This window comes from Nilaparvata lugens, chromosome 4 (assembly GCF_014356525.2).
Source record: "Nilaparvata lugens isolate BPH chromosome 4, ASM1435652v1, whole genome shotgun sequence".
Lineage (NCBI taxonomy): Eukaryota > Metazoa > Arthropoda > Insecta > Hemiptera > Delphacidae > Nilaparvata > Nilaparvata lugens.
Window position 1 is genome coordinate 10,782,300 of NC_052507.1, and position 18,959 is coordinate 10,801,258.

The 18,959-nt window shown below is 36.7% G+C and overlaps 2 protein-coding genes across 6 annotated transcripts in view; one reads left to right on the forward strand and one right to left on the reverse strand.

Annotated features, from left to right (window-relative positions):
* Positions 1 to 4,207: 4,207 nt before the first annotated feature.
* LOC111044691 (60S ribosomal protein L23) lies at positions 4,208 to 11,683 on the reverse strand. Of its 2 annotated transcripts, none has more exons than XM_039426626.1 (2): positions 11,480 to 11,683; positions 4,208 to 4,824 (listed from the first exon to the last, which is right to left on the reverse strand). In XM_039426626.1, exon 2 carries the CDS (start codon positions 4,723 to 4,725, stop codon positions 4,303 to 4,305), a length of 423 nt encoding a protein of 140 aa, XP_039282560.1. In that variant the 5' UTR covers positions 4,726 to 4,824; positions 11,480 to 11,683; the 3' UTR covers positions 4,208 to 4,302. The 2 variants fall into 2 exon arrangements, 1 of the variants encoding a protein (XP_039282560.1); XR_005571148.1 differs by lacking the exon at positions 11,480 to 11,683 and adding an exon at positions 6,854 to 11,436 and having other exon boundaries at positions 4,692 to 4,824.
* LOC111044690 (poly(U)-binding-splicing factor half pint) overlaps positions 5,451 to 18,959 on the forward strand; it is a 46,433-nt gene continuing 32,924 nt past the window's right edge. For 2 of the 4 annotated variants that reach the window (XM_039426628.1, XM_039426627.1), the window contains exons 1-2: positions 5,451 to 5,703; positions 14,483 to 14,780. In XM_039426628.1, the coding sequence (XP_039282562.1) occupies positions 5,653 to 5,703; positions 14,483 to 14,780 (349 nt within the window). In that variant the 5' untranslated portion in view covers positions 5,451 to 5,652. Of the gene's footprint in view, positions 5,704 to 14,482; positions 14,781 to 17,771; positions 18,247 to 18,959 lie in introns of those variants that run through there. The other 2 variants (XM_039426629.1, XM_039426630.1) reach the window with 2 other exon arrangements.

Genomic DNA, 18,959 nt, shown 5'->3' on the forward strand with positions numbered 1-18,959 from the left:
TTGCCAACACGTGTCAACTTAATTCATTTTTTATAGTATAGATTGCTGAATTATGAACGCTTCTGTAATAAAGCAGTAGTATAGGCATATTCACAGTTTCTAGCGACAAATTCGCTGCAAATCACAATTTTTTAAATTTTAGTGTCGGTGTCAAGTTTAACTCTGAAAAATTTTATATGTTATATAATTTCAAGAATTTTGATTTTTCACCTGTATTCCTATCCCTATTACCATTCCGCTTTTTTGTAGATTCAACTGTAGGCTACTGCAGTCTACTACGGTACCTACATGAAATTATTTTCTTTTAACATCTTTATTTTTTAAGATTTCCAAGTTGAAGCGATCTATAGACATTCAATATTATTGTACAATATATTTATATAATCATAACATAATTATGACCATGCAGGAAAAACTATTCAGTCACAATACTTCACATAGTAGCTTATGAATACATGTCTAATTGCAATGACTAGGCGCACACAAGTTAGTCAAGACAAGACATGATCAGGCACATTCAGTCACAATATTTCACATACCAAGTAGTTGAACATTGCAATTAGACATGTCTAATTGTAATGAATAATCAGTGTGAGTTGCGTCATAAGCAACAATGTGAAGTTTTGTGTCTGATCATGTCTTGACTACTGGTGTGCGCCTAGCCTAAGTAGTTACGCTATGACATCAGAATAGGCCACACAACTAGAAACTGTACCCTGGGTAGGTAAGTTACTAAGTATATTGTACACTAATATTGACCTTCTAGGGACCACTTAAATTATTCCAAATTAAGCCTCTATAGTAGGCTCACATTACTACATACGAGTAGGCCTACCTAGTTCTGTGTTCTTTAATATGCACCTGCAAGAGCTTGTGACAACGTCAATTGTTACAATTCAGTAAAACCATAGAAACAATAGCATAAGTAGATATCCCAAGGTATAGGGCGTTCATGTCGCAACTTTTACTGTTATCTCAAGCTGAAAGTCCACGTAGTTCTTTCCTGTGAAGCTTTATGACGCTGGTAGTCTCTCATATTATGCTGTTCATACACTCTTACCCGGTCAAAACAGTAAAAATCGATAATAATCAGCTTGAGATAACAGTAAAAGCTGCTACATAAACGCCCTTAACCATGGGATATCTACTTACGCTATTGTTTCTCTATGGTAAAACCTCGATTATCCGGCTTGAACTGGATTCCCACAGATCAGTATCAGTGTACGTGTCCGGTTAAAGTGAAAATATTATTCCTATGAGTTCTTATGGGACTATTCATACTTGCTCAGTCAGGCTAAGTGTGAATAGTCACATTAGAACTCGTGGGAATAATATTGCCATTACCACCCGACAGTGATTCAGTTCAGTTCATGTCGATGTTTGAAGGCCTACATAATTATAGTAGTGCGAAGATATCTCTCTGGGACAGAGGGCTTGGTCGGATTATCAGATGTAGGCTACTCGTTTATTGACATAAAAACTATGGCCCGGTTAAATTTTAACCGTGATTAATTCCACGAGAGCCTATCAGAGAAGCTATCTTTTCAAAAACGCCTTCTCTGATTGGTTCTTGTGGAATTAATCACGGTTAGAATTTAAACGGCTGTTGTGCAACCGGGCCATAGATTTCATGTCAATAAACGAGTACAACTGATAATCCGACCAAGCCCCCAGTCCCATAGGGAACGGATTGGATCAGAGAGGTTTACTGTACTAGCAGAGTATCTGAGTTGAATCACAGATAGAAATAACTGCTTCTAGGGAGGGAGAAGCCCACATGAATCTTGTGCGAGTGCAAGAAGAGGTGAATGATGATCGGTAAGGGCGAGACCATATTAGCCGTTTTCAGAGTCGACAAGGCAGGAAGCTCTTCGATTGGCTGATTGGGTTTACGCCGGAAAAAACGCCTAATATGGTCTAGGTCTAGCCCAAAAACCTAGGTACTCAGAGTACTTACTTCATACTTACCCACTCTAGTTTTTCCTGTCAGTTTGGTGCTGACCAACTAAAGGACACCCATCCAACAGGTGTACCGCTTGTTGGGCCAGCACTGTATTGCTCCAAAATCTCATCCCGATGGTTCGAAACTCATATTATATGATGATGGTTTAGACGCATTCCAAGTAGAACTCAATTAATTTTGCTGGTTTTATAGACAAACAGACTTGTCGGCGGTAAGTATGAATACAGAAATGAAAATGAGTTTTCTCCAGATAATTCATTTCCATATTTCTATACATCATTTTGTCACCTCACCAAGACTGCTCATCTATTTCTACCCAAATTTGAAGTGTTACTGCCTTTATTGTAGTAACTTTGTACATCTGTATTCATTATAAGTGATCTTGACACATAGTTCGAGATACGTGTTTGGGACCAAGCCAGACGAGGCGGTTTTTCAGTCAGCACGACAGGGCAGGAAGCTCTCCGATTGGATTAAAATATAAAGAGAGTTTACTCTCCTGTCAATCCGACTGAAAATAAATCTCGTTTGGCTTGGCCCTTATGCAGCATCCACACTATTGCCCAGTGCGTACAAATGATGAGCGCGAGAGTGTGGATGGCTAATTTCCAGCGCTCGCCTTCACTCGTAATCGCTCAGATTCTTGTCGAGCGACGGCCAGTGACCAGCAGATTATCCACAAATGGTCACCAACGTGGCCAAGCTTACCAGTTTGGCCAGCGACTTGATGAAAGCGTGGAAACGTGGTGGAACGGCGAAGGTAGCTTCAATATTCGGAGTGTTGAATGTAGTGCATGTATTGAAATTGTTCAAAACAAAGCTCTACTATTCGCTACCAGAGACCGGTGTGCGCCACCATAGAATTACATGCTTCAAATGCAACACTCTCAAGCTTGAAGCTACCTTCGCCGCTCCACTCTCTTTGTTACCTTATTCCAGAGTGTGAAAGACACCAATGTCAGCTGTATTAGACATTTCTATATTTCGCAAAACTGTCCACAGTTATGAAATGATTTCTCTACAAAAATCTCGACAATCTGGAGATGCGTGTAGACGAATGCGCTATGAAAACGTGCATTTCTTTTCATCAGCTGATTGCATGCTTATTATATCTGTATCTTGTACAAATGCAGATATTAAAAGCTGAACATCAGCTGATGAAAAGAGAAATGCACGTGTTTGTGACGAGTAAGTCTGTACGTAGGTACCATGAGGCCTTGATGAGACTGATTCTGTAGTCCTCAGCTTTACCAGATTTGTTCAATAGAAAGAAATAAAACTTCAGAGGCTGTGACAAGACATTTGAACATAGTCAAATTGGAAACGCTTTACAAAGTACAATGGAATTATCAATAGTAATTATTGCCATGAAATTTGTGTGAGTGCACTTGTAAACTGTCTGCTATTTGACCATCTTCAAATGTCTTGACCGAGCTTGGTGAAACTGGGCATGAACCATCTGAATTATTAGGCGGATAGTAAAATTTGTTAATAAAATGAATTTCTTTATAATTGAACACAGATTGTAAGTCAATTCTACACTTTACTGAGTAGGATTCTCAACTTTCAGTAGCTTATCTGATATTATTATAAGTTCTAATCAGGATATTTATACTCGTTTGGGCCAAGTGGAAATGATTTCATTAGAACTTATGAGAATAATATCATTACTAGCGAAAACAAACAGAAATAGAGTATGACAATACAATCTATCTTCATAAATTAATTTCAATAATTTTACGGAACAGATCTATTACTCAGCACCTAGGTCTGGCTTGGTATGACTATAAATTAAAAATCTAAATAGAAGCTTCAACAAAATTATTGAGTACCTAGGCTATTTCCAGTAACATTCAACTTGCAAGTTTAGATGATAACCTCACCAAAATTATTACGTAGGATTTACCAAAATTGTACTCTATTTTGTAAAAATTTAGAAGTAAGAGCCTGTCTGTTTGTAAGTTACAAACTGCAACAAATATTTAATCGTTTTCAAGTATGAATAATCCTTGTACATTATCAAGAACATTCCAGATAAAAACAAAGTAACTCAAATATTCATACTGAAAACAAGTAACATGCCCTACATTATATTATTCATTCTGAAACATTATAGATACATTATCTACCTTATCAATAGTCGAGAATATACTATTGATTAAATGCAAGATATTGACATGGATAAAAATACTAAAAATAAGAGAATCTTTTGGGCCAAGATGGAACACGTGATGACAAAACAACTTTTCTGTGCCAATTTACATTTATTTGACAAATTATTTTTAGAATTTCTTCAAAATGAAACAAGACAGTTTTTTTAACGTTTAAATAAAAGAATTTCAGGCGATACTGCTTGCGTTGGATGCTATCCTCGGCCAAAGATCTGCACATTCTTTTGCAACAGGACCAGTGATGGCACTGCCTTTCATCTCCCCTTTATTGTTGACAATTACCCCAGCATTGTCCTCAAAGTAAATAAAAACACCGTCCTTCCTCCTGAATGGTTTTCTCTGCCTAATAACGACTGCAGGCATTACCTTTTTCCTGAGTTCTGGCTTTCCCTTCTTCACGGTGGCGACGATCATGTCTCCGGACCCTGCTGCTGGAAGTCGGTTGAGTCTGCCTTTCACTCCCTGGACTGCAATCACGTACAAATTTTTGGCTCCAGTGTTATCTGCACAATTAATAACTGCACCAACTGGTAAACCGAGCGAAATACGGAATTTCGCTCCCGCAGATCCACCACGACCTCGCTTCGACATTTTGGTCTAGCTTCTACAACATGTGGCGAAAAATGGACGAGAACAAGAAATGGCGAAGTTCGCTTCCTATTTCCTCAATGCCAACATGATACTCGTCGTCTGAAATATTATGAAAATTATTCATGAAATCTAATCATATTCCTCAGATATTCATTGAAAAAAGCTTAAAAATTGGATAAATATTTCAAAATGTATAAATCATTAGTTATTAGTCGATTTATAGATTATTTTACAATTCAGTATCATCAATAAGTCTTTCTCAACGTACCTTGACTGCACGAAACAAAAGTGAATCGATTGATTCTACGTCGTAGGGTATGACTGTCCCCAAATGCTTTCGAAATAGTACATCTAGGAAATCATGTATTTTTTGTTCAAATATTTTTGCCAAAGGAATACTTGAAGCAATCTTAAGTGATAGATGTCCGATTTATTGTTGTTGCACTGTAATCTACATCATAATCCATAAAAATTCTTCGTACAACTGATTTTGCACATTCACTGAATTGGAGCAAATCAATTTTTCTATCTTGGTTGTGTACAGACATAATACTCTTGTTAGAGTTTCGAGTAATATTAATATCTGAGAGTGATAATGCAAAAAATATCCACTCTAATGGTGGATATAAATTTTCTCAGTAGAATAAAATAATTTTGATTCTTAAACTATAATTTTTGAAACAAAACGTGTAATTGAAAAATAAACAAAAATCATTACTTAGGTTGGTTAACATGAATCATCAACACAGAAAGCAGAAACACACTCATACACAGAACTCTTCGTTGTCTACCTAAATATCAATTTCTTTCCAATTTTATAATTGAAAGCAGCGAAAAATCGTGTTAATACTGTTTGTAAATCTCCCAATATCTATCGTTTCTGAATAACTGTTCTAGTGAACCGAAGCTTTCTTTTTGATCTTCGCAATGGCTGCTACTCAAAACTATGCTATGATCAATGGCGGGGTTGGCTTGGTCGTGAGTATTTTAGTTTTTATTTCATTCTCTTCTTTACTATCAAAATTCATATTATCCAACTTATTAACGCAAAATTCCTGTGTTAATTCTAAATCTATTCCTATTGTTGTTGCTGTCATGCAATATTGTTGTTATCTGGCTGCTGTCAAATGTCAAAAATGCTCCAAACCCACTCGTTAGGTAATATTAGCTAAATTCCCACACACCAATGTCTGTGAAAATATAATTACAAATAGTTCTATTGGGACTATTTATACTTGCTCGGTCTGTTTGAATGAAAAGAGTCCGATTAGTACTATAAGAAATTTAGATTTTACTATCACTGTTGTTTGGGAATCTACCTTACCATTACTCACCTTTACATTTAGGATGACGTAAAGAATACGTTGTCTTTTAATATTTTTCTAGCACTCACTTATTTGTAAAATATTGATAAGTCTCATTGAAAATAGTTTTATATTAAAAATATTGCAACTTGAAAATATTTCACTCATCATCAACGGTCTCAAAATTTATGGAAAATGATAATTCATTTCAGTCATTTTGTAATGGGTAATTTTATTGAATAGCCCAAGAATAAGCTTTTGACACTATGTGTAAAAGATTAAAAATAATGGCAAGAGGTCAATTCTAAAATTAAACTACTTTATTCAATTAGGCCACTACTCTCTCACATCCAGGATAACCAAAACTTGTAAAAGGGAATTCATTCCTTTGATGGAAATTCATTGGGTGATGTGGTCAGATGTGGTAGTATAGAGTTTGATTGTTTTGCTCTCAAGCCTAATATTTTTGAACATTTGAACTGTTCGCTTGTAGGGCAAGTATTGGTATGATTACATTGGGTGCAAGCAGTGGCGGCTCGTCCTATGTGTTCAATGGTTCATTGAACCCCCAGGATTAAACCAACTCTTATAGAATGATAAATTTGCAACTCATATAACTATATTTTTATTTTATACTCATGAAATTATATCAAAACATTTTTCATCTACGTAAACTTGACGTCGATGTTTTGCGGCCGGTGCCGGAGTGGCTTGCTTGAAACAGCACCGAATGGCTTGACGAGACGGGTGGTGTGGAAAGCAGTGTTCATTCCCCAATCTGAACCCGAAAACAAGGCTGGGAGACTTACTTACTTGTTACTTACTTGTTACTTGTATTTGTCCTCCTGACAGTCTGAAGGCTGGGGAGTCGTCATTATTTTTCACGGCAGGTGATTTCCTCCATGAGCATGTCGTATATGTTGAAATGTATGCTCTTCAACATACTCTGATACTGCATAGTAGGGTCGGGCCAATAGGTATGACTTCAGGCCTCTGGCAAATGCTGCCTCGTCATCCATATCCTTCAGGTCACGCGGCAGTAAATTGAAAAAGTATGATCCTGCATATGTTGGTGAGCAGCTGTATTTCTTCAGTCTATGTTGTGGCAAGTCAAGATTCTTGTTGTTTCGAAGGTCATAGCAGTGTTTTTCCTGTCTTGTGGTAAGGCCTTTCCTCTTAACCAGATTTATTGTTTCGAGCAGGTACAATGAGACTACTGTGAGTATTTTACTCTCCACAAATAATGGTTTACAGTGCTCCATCATGTTTTTCTCCAATATCGTCCTCAAGGCCCACTTTTGTATTCTCAGGACTCTGTCAAGGTGTGTCTGGGATGCCGATCCCCAGGCAACAATACCGTACCTTAAATGTGAGGCAAAGAGTGAGTGGTATGCTATGAATGATGTACTTTTCTCTGATATGTTTCTGATTCTTCGTATAACATACACGGCAGATGCTAACCTCTTGCATAACAGCTCTATATGTTTTCTCCATGTTAAGTGACAGTCAATTGTTATCCCCAGGAATCTTGTACAGTCTGTCATCATTGAGTCATCATTTGTTTGTCTCTCATCCGGGTTGTTTTTGATTGGAGTGAATCTGATGTGGACTGTCTTCTTCCTATTAATGGTCAACTTCAGTCTATTGCATGTATCTGTGGCCTCTTCCAGTGCTGTCTCGACAATTTTGTGTGGGTCTTGAAGCTTCTGCGATGGTATCAAGATAGTGGTATCATCGGCAAACAATATGCAGCTGTTTCTGTTGTCAATTTCCTTGGGAAAGTCATTGATGTAGACAAGGAACAGCAGTGGCCCAAGGATGGATCCCTGGGGCACACCCTGGGACACTGCTCTGAGTGAGGATTTGTAGTTTATAAGAGCAGTTTTCTTGTGCTGCACTATTTCCACATACTGCTTTCTGTTGGTGAGGTAGTCCTCTATCCACTCCAATGCTCTTCCCTCTATTTTCAATTCTCTCAATTTCAGAGTTAGGATGTTCCAGTCTAGTGTGTCGAAGGCCTTTTGAAGATCTATAAACAGTCCCATAACAGTATTTTTCTCCTCCCAAAGTTGGTTTATGTTGTCACACAATTCAGATATTGCAGTTGTAGTGCCTAGACGTTTTCTAAATCCATGCTGTTGTGCTGTTATGAGTTTGTTGCTCTCCAGATGCAGGATAAGCTGGTCATATACTGCTCGTTCGATAATTTTTGAGGTTATAGGTAGGTTTGCTATGGGCCTATAGTTCTTGTGATCCATTTTATCTCCTCCTTTGAATTTTGGAAAAATCTTAGAGATCTTGAGAGCCTGTGGGAATACAGCTTGCTTTAGGGAAGAATTTACTATTTCCAGTAGAGGCTTTGTTAGTTCTTCTTTACAACTTTTGAATATTTTTCCAGTGATGTCATCATGCCCAGCAGAGTTGTTCGATTTTAGTTTGTCTATGAGATGGTGGAGTTGTGCTGTATTTATCATCTGAAATTCACTCAATGCTTTGATGCCTGTCAGCTTGGCCATACGTCTTAGAGGAGGGTCAAATCCTGTTGTTGTTGCTGGCTGTGTAAAGGCTTCATTTAGGATGTTGCTAGTGAGAAAAGGATCAGTGATCTTCTGGCCCTCTATTTCCAAACAGAGGTTTTCCTGCCTGTTAAGATTACTTCTGTTCCGTTCATCATTGATCATTTTCCATAGGGTCTTGGTTCTGTTGTCTGATTCCATGATCCTACTCTTGACATGTATCTTTTTTTTGTGTTTCACATCATGGTCATATAGATTTTTTAGTTCTTTGTATTGCTGCCTATGGTCCTCTGATGCAGTTGAGATGAATTTCTCTCTAGCTAGTTGCATTCTGTGTTTCAGAAGAGTAGTTTTTTCGTCCCAAAACTTGTACCCCTTTGCTGTAGTGATCTTCCTTGGTCCTCTTGGCATTGTTTCATCCATTTTCTGTCGCATTTTTGTGGCAAAAATATTGTATTTTTCATCGACAGCGTGTGTCTCAATCACTGGTGACCAGTTGGAATCCTGTAATTTTGATTTTAACTCTTGAATGTTTCCTTTTGAATAGCTTCTTGCATACCTGTATGTCGGCAGTTCCGGGTTGTATTTGTATTTTATATTGCACAAAACAGCATGGTGATCTGAGAAATGGCTCGGGTAGACTGTGGCTTCGACATCTGAAAGTGACAGGTTATGATAACATCCATCAAGGCTTGTGGCTGAGTTTGGAGTCACTCTGGTAGGAGGCATATAATGGATTTGGCAGCCATTTTGAGTCAACATATTTTTTAGGTCTTTGAAGTTCTGCTCAGATGTCTTGTGAGTGTCAATGTTTGTGTCACCCAGGATCACTATTTTGTGATGCTTTGCTGAGAAATTCTGCAACAGGCCTCCAAGTTTAGTGAGGAATTCCTTTATATTACCTGGGTCAGGTGATCTATAGGTTCCAATCAAAATCAGGTTTGTCTTCTTTGTTTGAATATTTAAGCCCACTGTTTCAAATTCTTTTTCAGTTGGTTCGTATGGCTCTTCCAGCTTTATTTCTGTTGTGTTGGATAGCATGTCTTCTTTAATGTATATTGCTATTCCCCCCCAGAGGTAAAGGGTCCGGCAGAAACAGGAAACAAGGGAATAACCCGGAATTGAAGTGCAGAGGAGCTCCTCCTTTCGCAAACCATGTTCAGATAGTATCAGGATATCAGGGCTGTATTTGTGAAGATCTATTAACAATCTATCTATTTTTACCTGCAGGCCTCTTTGAATATTAAGATGGAAAACAGTTAATAGACTTGATTTCTTGTTTTTGCTGTCTAAGTTTGGTTTTTTGGTGAGGCTATATTTCCGTTTGGGCTCACTGTATCATTCCCTAGGATTTGGTGAGGTAGTTGAAGAGCATCAATCAGTCTTTCAGCCAATATTCTTGACCCCTCCCAGTTTAGTTGCCTACCATTCCAGTTTAAGTGGTGTTCCTTAAGATGGTCAGTGTTATCGACGAATGTGGCATTCAGCTGCCAACACATGAATTTTAATGCATTATTTGTCTCCTGAAGAAATCTTTTATTAATGTCCTCTCTTGGCGGAATGGATGCGACATACCATTTAGTTTTAGGAAAACGTTTTATGTTAGCTTCTATTGTGTACCATAGTGGCCTCATGACTTGGTTAGGTGTTTTAGATCCCAGAAGATTTCTTGATCCAACGTGCAGTAGGACTTTTTGTGGCATAGTGGTTTTACTTTTTAGAACTCGACTAATGTCCTGTATTTTGGCATCTGCAATGATTTCTACATCTAAGTCTTTCTTACACATACCCTGAATTATGTCTCCAGCCTGCCTCGCCGCTGAATCTGCGACCAGGAGAGCTGCCCTCTTGTTTTCATTATTCTCCTGCTCCTCAATTTTCGCGATAGAAGGTTCAGGTTTGTTGTTCTGGCTTTTATTTATCGGTACGCTAGTTCTCCGTTTATGATCTTTGACAATTGTTACACTGTGATCTTGTGGGCAGTCCTCTTTACTCACTGTCAGGCCGCATTCAGACTCCTTCATCAGCGCCTCAGTACGTTTGTGAACTATTTCTCTTTTTTGACATGAGGGCTCCGGGAAAATTCCCTGTGTGAAATCATGGATCAAATTTTCTAGCTTGTATATGACATCAGTCTTTCGTGCAAGTGCGTCTTGGAGCCTATTATTTTCTGTCTTTGTTGCAAGTAACTCATTCTTTAGATCAGATATGTCCTCCATCAATATTTTAACTATACTATCCATGTCTGTGCTTTGTCCTGTTGCCATCAGTTTGGTGTTTGTCATTCCACCATCTGTCATTTCTAATGTCGCCTTAGAAGGGTCGTTTCTGTCTTCATTTATTGTTGTATTTGTTTGATTTAAGCCACCTTGATTTTTTGGTGTTGTACATAATTCACATTGCCATGTCTGTATATTATCCTTTGGTATCTTCATCATTTCCTCATATTTTTCATCTGTGATATCAACACATTCGATATGATACCACTTATCTTTATCACAATCACATGCAACCCCCTTTTGATCATCTAATACAGGTATTTCACAAATGGGACAATGGAATTTAATAGCATCAACTTCAGTACCATTTTTTATAATATCATGTTTTTCTTTAGTATTTTTCTTGTTCTTGTCTTGAGAGTTATTTTGTTTTACATGAGATGTCTGGGCATATGGGGACCTGTAGTTGTTTTTTTGTCCATTTGAGTTTTTCCCAGGAGTAGTTTTATTTTTTGGGGGAGACATATTTTTCAATTTTGTTTGGATATCAAATCGAGAAGAAGCCTGAGTCAGTGAAATTTCGCAACAGTTATACAGTTTTAAAAGTTTAGTATAGTTTAAAATTTATCACAGATGTTTTTGGTAATAAAGCTTAAAGTCGCAGAATTAGTGCTTTTCAATTTTGTTTGGATATCAAATCGAGAAGCGGCCTCACCAAGCATAAGATTGAGGTTAAATATGAACGTTATAATATACACTTGATTTCCAATTTCCGCGCACTTTCTAACTGAGACTTATATTTTGAGAATTATTTATACACTGTGTTGTATCAATTAGTTATGAGATAATTTGTTTAGAACACGAAAATGATTTACATTATATAAACTGAAAAGGAGTGTTGTAATGTGTTGTAATTGTTCGGCTGACGAATCCGGCGCATGCGCAATCGCTTTCGATTGATTGATTTGTGAGAGGTAGTGGAACGGAGGAGGGGAATCGGTTTGCTAGCACGAATTTGGTTCACAATCCTGTCTGAACCAAGTTTCACGAGCTCATCCGAGAGTAGCCGAACCTAGCCGAGGCAATGAATCGTGAGAATTCGTGTTACGGATTTAGTATCAGCCATCTTGAACATAACCAATAAATTCAAATTTGGTGGCAGTAAACATTGAAAAAGCGGTAAACAAGAAGTAGTCTAAGTGTGACAGTTTTGAGGTTATACGGTACGGTGTCGGGTATACACTGTATACAGTTGTGATAGATTTCACTGCATTTTTCGTTATATAAATTTTGTTTGCGTGTTGAAGAATATAGTCATTTCTAGTGTGTTTCGTGTATTCGTGAGTATTTCTAGTATGTCCATTTTCTTTTAGTGAGAGTGTGAATATAATTTATTTTGTTAGGTACCGTAACAGCATTTTGATGAAGAAATAATATGATAAGGTTATTCATTTGTTAAAGACAAAAATTATTAATATTGAGGATATATATAAAATAAAACATGATGGTAGACCAACTCCCGAAGTAAAAATCAAACAGGAAAAATTTAATATGAACAGGACAAAAAATCTATATTTGTAGAAAATATGGTTAATCTTTGAAGGGTAATTCCTTAAAATTATTATTGATTACCTTTACACTTTATTATGCTCAATACTCTACATCCTCTTGACCTTTCTCCCCAATATCAAAAAATCTATTGTTGAATATTATAGATTGAACCCACAAGCTAAAAGATTACGAACCGCTACTGGGTGCAAGTATGGGCATCAACTACATCAAGAGCGCAGATGAGAAAAAAAATCTGGAAAGAGTCATATGAACACATGGTGACGTGCCTGTAACTGCTCACACTTAACGCCAGCAGCAAGGCACGCGTTCTGTGTGATTATTTACATATCCCATGGCTCTCATCTTTCCAGACTTTTTTTATAATTTGCACGCAACCACACTGAAAGCGGAGCGTCGTGAACAATATAATGTAATGAGCTAAAACTCACTGGAAGCGTCTACTCGCGGAGCGGAGCGAAGCGTGGCGTCAAACTTTGGAACAAGCTGGTTTGTTTTATAGAGCGTCTACAAGCGGAGCGTCAAAGCGTCAACGTGGGAGTGCTCTACTAATGTAGTCTAGTGGTCTACTCTTGTACATAATAATGCACTTAACAAGTTTGTTAGGGCAAATGCACTTGTCAAGTTATAATGTTACGTGCACTTGTTAAACTTGTTAAGTGCATTTCTATGTACAAGAGTAGACCACTAGTATGTACATTAGTAGGGCACTCGCACGTTGACGCTTGACGCTCCACTACTACATTCTCCCACATCTAGTACACCAGTATATAAATTTAATTTTTGCCCAAATTCCCCTGTAATGTGTATTATTTGATTATTCAAAAGAGAACATTCATCTATTGTACTTTGAAATCAAAAGTAAGGCTATTCTAATCCATTTCATTAATATTTCTATGAAATTGACCTTGGTTTAACTTAGTGTTATTACAAGTCTTTCTTCAGCAGATATTGGATTCCTCCAATTAGTGACTTGTTTTTCCAATCAGGCTTCACTCTCGTCAAAATATAATCAAAGGTTGAAGTTGACATTCTCATGTACTCAAAAAATCGGGACTCATGCTTTCTAACTGATGGTGATATTCAGTTAACTTCTTCAGTTAATTTCATTCACCCACTGTGTCCTAGCAGGCTTAGCTAATATCCAATACACTTCAAGTATTTATTATTCTCACAAAGTAATGTCCGTGCAAACTAGACAACACCATTTTCTAGGCCCTTGACGCTTGACGCTCAGACGCTTCCTGTGTGTATCATGAACGCTATGACTACGCTCCGCTTTCAGTGTGTTTGTACTCTTAGTCATGCATAGTCTTGCACATTGATTGTTTCGCTATCCATATGTGCCTACTCAGTGGAGGAATACAAAGATTTTTACAAACCTCAAGATGGAGGTTTGAGAAGATAGAAAACATGTTACTGTTTGATTAATGACAAATTGACAAATCCTTATACCCCTTTTACAGGTGGTCAGTGAATGAAATAATAATAATAATTGACTTGCACATAAGTGCATCCAATCTGATCATACACTTAGAACAATCTTCAAGTTTTTACACCAACACAACTTATTTGATTTATTCTGCCACAATTTTGTACTCAGAGTGGCAAGAGAGTGTAACTCCACGTATGAAAACATAACTCATGAGATCATGTAAACTAAGGATGTGCATGTGTACGATTGGTTTATGCATGATCAAGCGTGCAGAAGAGAAACTAAATCTGTAAAGAGCAATAGGAACATTCACACTGAACGCGTGCACTTACTGTTGCGTTCAGTGTGAGCAGCTACCTGCAAGTCACAACTTGTTCCAATTGCACTCTCCAGATTTTGTTTTTCGGCTCATGCATGACTGACGTGCACTTGTACATAGCCTATACGTATTCAATGTGATCTCAACCTAAAATTTATGATGGGTAGTGTAGTGAATCTGACCAACATCCATTACACATTTTCTTTTATTGGTCAGTAAGCTTGACAATTTTTTTATTAAAATAAATAAGCCTTTATCATGATTTGCAAAGAATATAAATATGTATACAATTTTATAATGATTCACATAACTATTCTTTTGTATGAGCTTTTTGTAGGCCTATTAATCTCATTCTATAGAATCAATATATTAACTTGTTATATTTTCTTTTTCAGCACGCATCCAGCTCCCTTCTACCCCCTCCACCACCACCATCATCTCTAGTCCCAGCGCCCCCCTCTCTCCAGCAACCACTCGGAGTCATCCCTCAACCAATCGGCATGATTCCTCAGCCGATGGGCGTTGTCCTCCCACCAATCGGCGTCGTCGCTCAGCCGATCCCCCCTCCCGCAGCGGTAGCTCCTCCCACCATCACCGAAGTGAGCGGAGTCAACGGCGTTGTGGCCCCGCCCCTTCCACCCGATCAAGATAGCAGTGGCGAGCCGCAACCGAAAATGGCTAAAATTGACGAAGGTAGGTGTCGGTCATTTTCCCCTTCAATTTGTAGGTTAGTTTAAGTTGTAGATTTATTATTTTTTTCAGTTTTACATGAATGTCAATATTCGATTGTTAATATAGCAAATTATAAGCTTTTTTGAATTTTTGGGAGTATCAAGTTTGAACTGTTGGTAAGGAGTAGGAGGAGATCACCTTTGAGATGCAGAACTTTTAATTTTTAAGATTCTACAGAACTTTTAAACAAATATTGTGATTGGGCTGTTGTTTTGAATGAATAGTTTTAAGATGGGTTTAAGATCTGTTTGTTTTTGAGAGTTTCCTACTTTTCGTGAGGAATAGGATGAACTCTGACCTTGAGATGTACACGAGGAGGTTGACTCAAAATTATTGACTTGTAAATGAATGAATTATTGATCTTTAGATTTTCACATAGACTACAGCTGCCAAAAGAACATTCTCAATACAGATCGGAAAGAACCAGCGCTTTCACAACCACATTATCGAAATATCAAGTCAACGTTTTTGGTTGTGTTTATGCTATAAATAAATTATCAACCTCTGGTAGACTACAACTAGAGTAGAAATATTGAACGAGTGAAATGATAGTCATTTCCCTTCATCACCTTCTCCTGACGCATTTCACAGATCATCCTATCTCTCTCGAATTGTAAGAATTGTGTCGAGTCTATTCAGTGAAAGGAGAGGCTAATGTTAGCAACGATTTTGTCTCGTGATATGTAGGTGAGGATGGCTGTTTAGTGGTAGGAGATTGATGTTAACAGAAATAACCTATAACATAGATAAAACTATTACAATAAAAAGCATATCAATAAACATTTTGATTGATGTAAACAACATTAAACCATTATCGCATAAGATCGAATCACACAGTAGTGGCCAATAATTGGATCGGACAAGGAAGAAAGAAAGCCTTTATGTTGAGGGTCTATACTTTTTTGTCATTTCTTGGTGGATGAGAAATACTGCTGAGATAAATATTACGAGTGTTGTTTCTCATTCCTAGTGTTTTAGCTTTGAATGAAAAAGACTAAGAAATTGTCAAAAAACACAGATTTATTGATACTTAGAAAGACCGGTTTCGGTTATTACACCATTGTCAATCTCTGATAAACTTTATTTTAGCTTATTTCCGCCCTGATCCATCAACAATCACCTTTGCAAAATATGTTTTTATTAGTCTCTTCTATTCATGAATAGAGTATAGACATCTCTCAATAATTATTTTCAGGATCATCATTTATGTACGATAAGTGTAGAATGAAATATTCAAATTTACAAACAGAAATATCATTTTGAGGGTCAGTTTCTTTTGAAATGCAACACTTATGAGAACTTCAATCAACCCTTCGATTGTATGCTGATCAAAACTAGATTCTCAGACAAAAATAGATTCCTGATTTTGGGAGCTTTGAAGTCTGGTTCGAATTAGAATAATTGATTTGCCGGCTCACAATTGGAATAAAACTACCAGTTCAGCTCTACCCGCTTCTAAAATACTCGCATAACCGTAAAGTTGGTAATACTGTACCATCCGCTTGCTATGGACAATTTGAGACTCACCTGTGATAAATTGAATACGTGGTGGAATGTTGAGAAAAGACTGAGTAAAAACAGTTATTAGTGGAGTGAATCATCAATATAATTGAAATTAAAATCTGTTTGAAAGGAGAAAACCACTAATATAGCTTTTTCGTCTGTTTCTGAGATGTTACAGGATATCTTTCCATGTGCCGTTCACACTCTCCACTCTATAAGTGGCGTCTACCAAAAACTTGGGATTATTTTGTTTATTTTGTTGTGAAATTTTACTAAGTTTTTTAAATTTGTGTCGAATATCATGGACACCAATTAAACTACAAAAAAATAGAGATCATTATAGTGATCTTTTTGAGATTTCTTACACCTCTCTCGGAGACCAAGGCTTTGTGCCTTGATTCAATTTAATTTAAACTTATTTATTATGCTAGTTATTCATTACTGATTTTTTATTCATTTTCAAATTTGGTTAGGGTTTAGTTCGATTAGTAGTTTTGAAGTAAGTCTACAGATATTGCAAGATGCATAAATCAAAGTATTAGTTTCAAAGTTGAATATTCTCTTTTATTCATGAAGAGCATCAAAATAACAAAATATTGATTGAAAAATATGAGTGAATTAATATTCAGAAAATATTGTAAGATTTGATGATGAATGGATGGATTTTTTTCTACAGCACTAAACTATATTCATTGGGAATTTTTGTCTGGTTATGCTTACAGATTTCCTTAAGAATGTCATAAGCTGAAGAGTCAAAGCAATGAGATCGGGGTCCCTATCTAATAATCTCTCCCTCTCTTAATGATTTCGCAGGGCGATTGTGATTTTAATCGTTCTTTTTTTGTTGTAGTTCTCTTGTCATATCTAATGATACGCTTTCCAGGAACGCACTTGACGAATGCTTTTCATCTAAAAACATTCGGCATTAATCAATTTGTAAATCTGATTTAATTTTATAAAAAAATATTAATTCCTTATTTTTTATACACCCATCAAAATCTACCTGAAATTGAGGACATACTCTTGAGTAGATTCCTTATTCTGAGACCAACTATGCTGCTTTATTCTATTAAAATCTAATGAGAGACTTGACAAAATCAAGCATGTTTATCAGTTAAATTGATAGTACTGTATTTATCCTTGTTTCATGATTTTTTCTGGTTTCAGTCTACTTGAAGCTATTAGTATCAATATTCATTTTCTCGCTGTTGAATATAATTCTTATCCATGTAATTAAACAAACACATTTTGAGTATATCTCAGATTTACAAATTGATTGAGGTTTGTATTTTCTATTGTAAGGTAAATTTGATTCTTGTTTTTTGATCATTTTTCGTTTTTATGTCGGAAATTTTTGAAGCTCTATTACACTAGTAGCTTGTCAAGTATTTTTCTTGGGCAACATCACAGATTTTATCATACTATATTCTTAATTTACTCGTTTAGTGTTAATATATTGGCAATGTGTATGTGTGAATGCTCTCATAAGAACTAATGGCTTTTTCACTGATATTTTTCTGATCAGATGTACAGAAATTCATTGGAAAACAAGGCTTCAGATGTAAATGATTGTAATTGAGACAGTAATTATCAAGTAGAGCCAAAATAGTGGAGCTAGTATTTGTTATAATTTTTTAACTAGATAAATTTCAATTAATTTTTGAATCTGTTGGTAGTTTTAGCTTTATTACCTAGCTAGTGATAATTGATTAGTACGTTATTGGAACCTCTTCCTCTCTCACTCAGTACTAATGTCTCAGTCTGGACAGATGTTGATTGTTTTTCTGTTTCTGCTGTTTTCGTGATGTTCCATGGTGCAGCGATGATGATTATGATGATGATGATGCAATGCAAAGAGCGTGCGTACGCGTGCGTGAGTGAGCAGGGGGCACACACACAGCAGACAGACCTGCTACCCTTTGCGGTAAAGGTCAAAGACTAGTCCTACAACCGCCACATCAATTCAAAAATTTAACTGATTGTCACAACATGCCTCGGATCATAATCCAAACTTACAATAATCCGATGCGGGTTTTTGACTAGTTGCGTTCAGTGCATAGGGCCGCTTGCTTACTCCAATTAGGACACTCCGAGTAGTCCTAAAAAACAACAACATAGCGCTAGGTGTACCTTTTTATGTTTAATATCTCAACTAATTAACATGTTTTTTAACGAATAAGGATCGGTTGCACAAAAGCCGGTTAAATTTTAATCGTGATTAATTTCACTAGAACTAATTAGAAAGTGTGATTTTGAAAAGACGGCTTCTCTTATTGTTTCTCATGGAATTAATCACAATTAAAATTCAACCGGCTTTTGTGCAACCGGCACTAAAGCTGCGTTTACACCAACGTTATTAACAAAATGATTATTTTTCCGTCATTATATATTCTATTAGATTAAACATAACTTATCATGCACATGATGAACATAGGTGTTTGTCAAGTTGCGTTCAATCTAATAGAATCTATAAGGACGGAAAAATAAACATTTGTTTATAACTTTGGTTTAAACGCAGCTTAAGACTTTCACAAATAGGTCATCTAACCTTTTCATACAAACCGCATGTAAATTGGTCCAATATAACGGGCCACAGACATTGTCGTTAGTTTTGAAAATATGGAGGGTAGTCTCCCA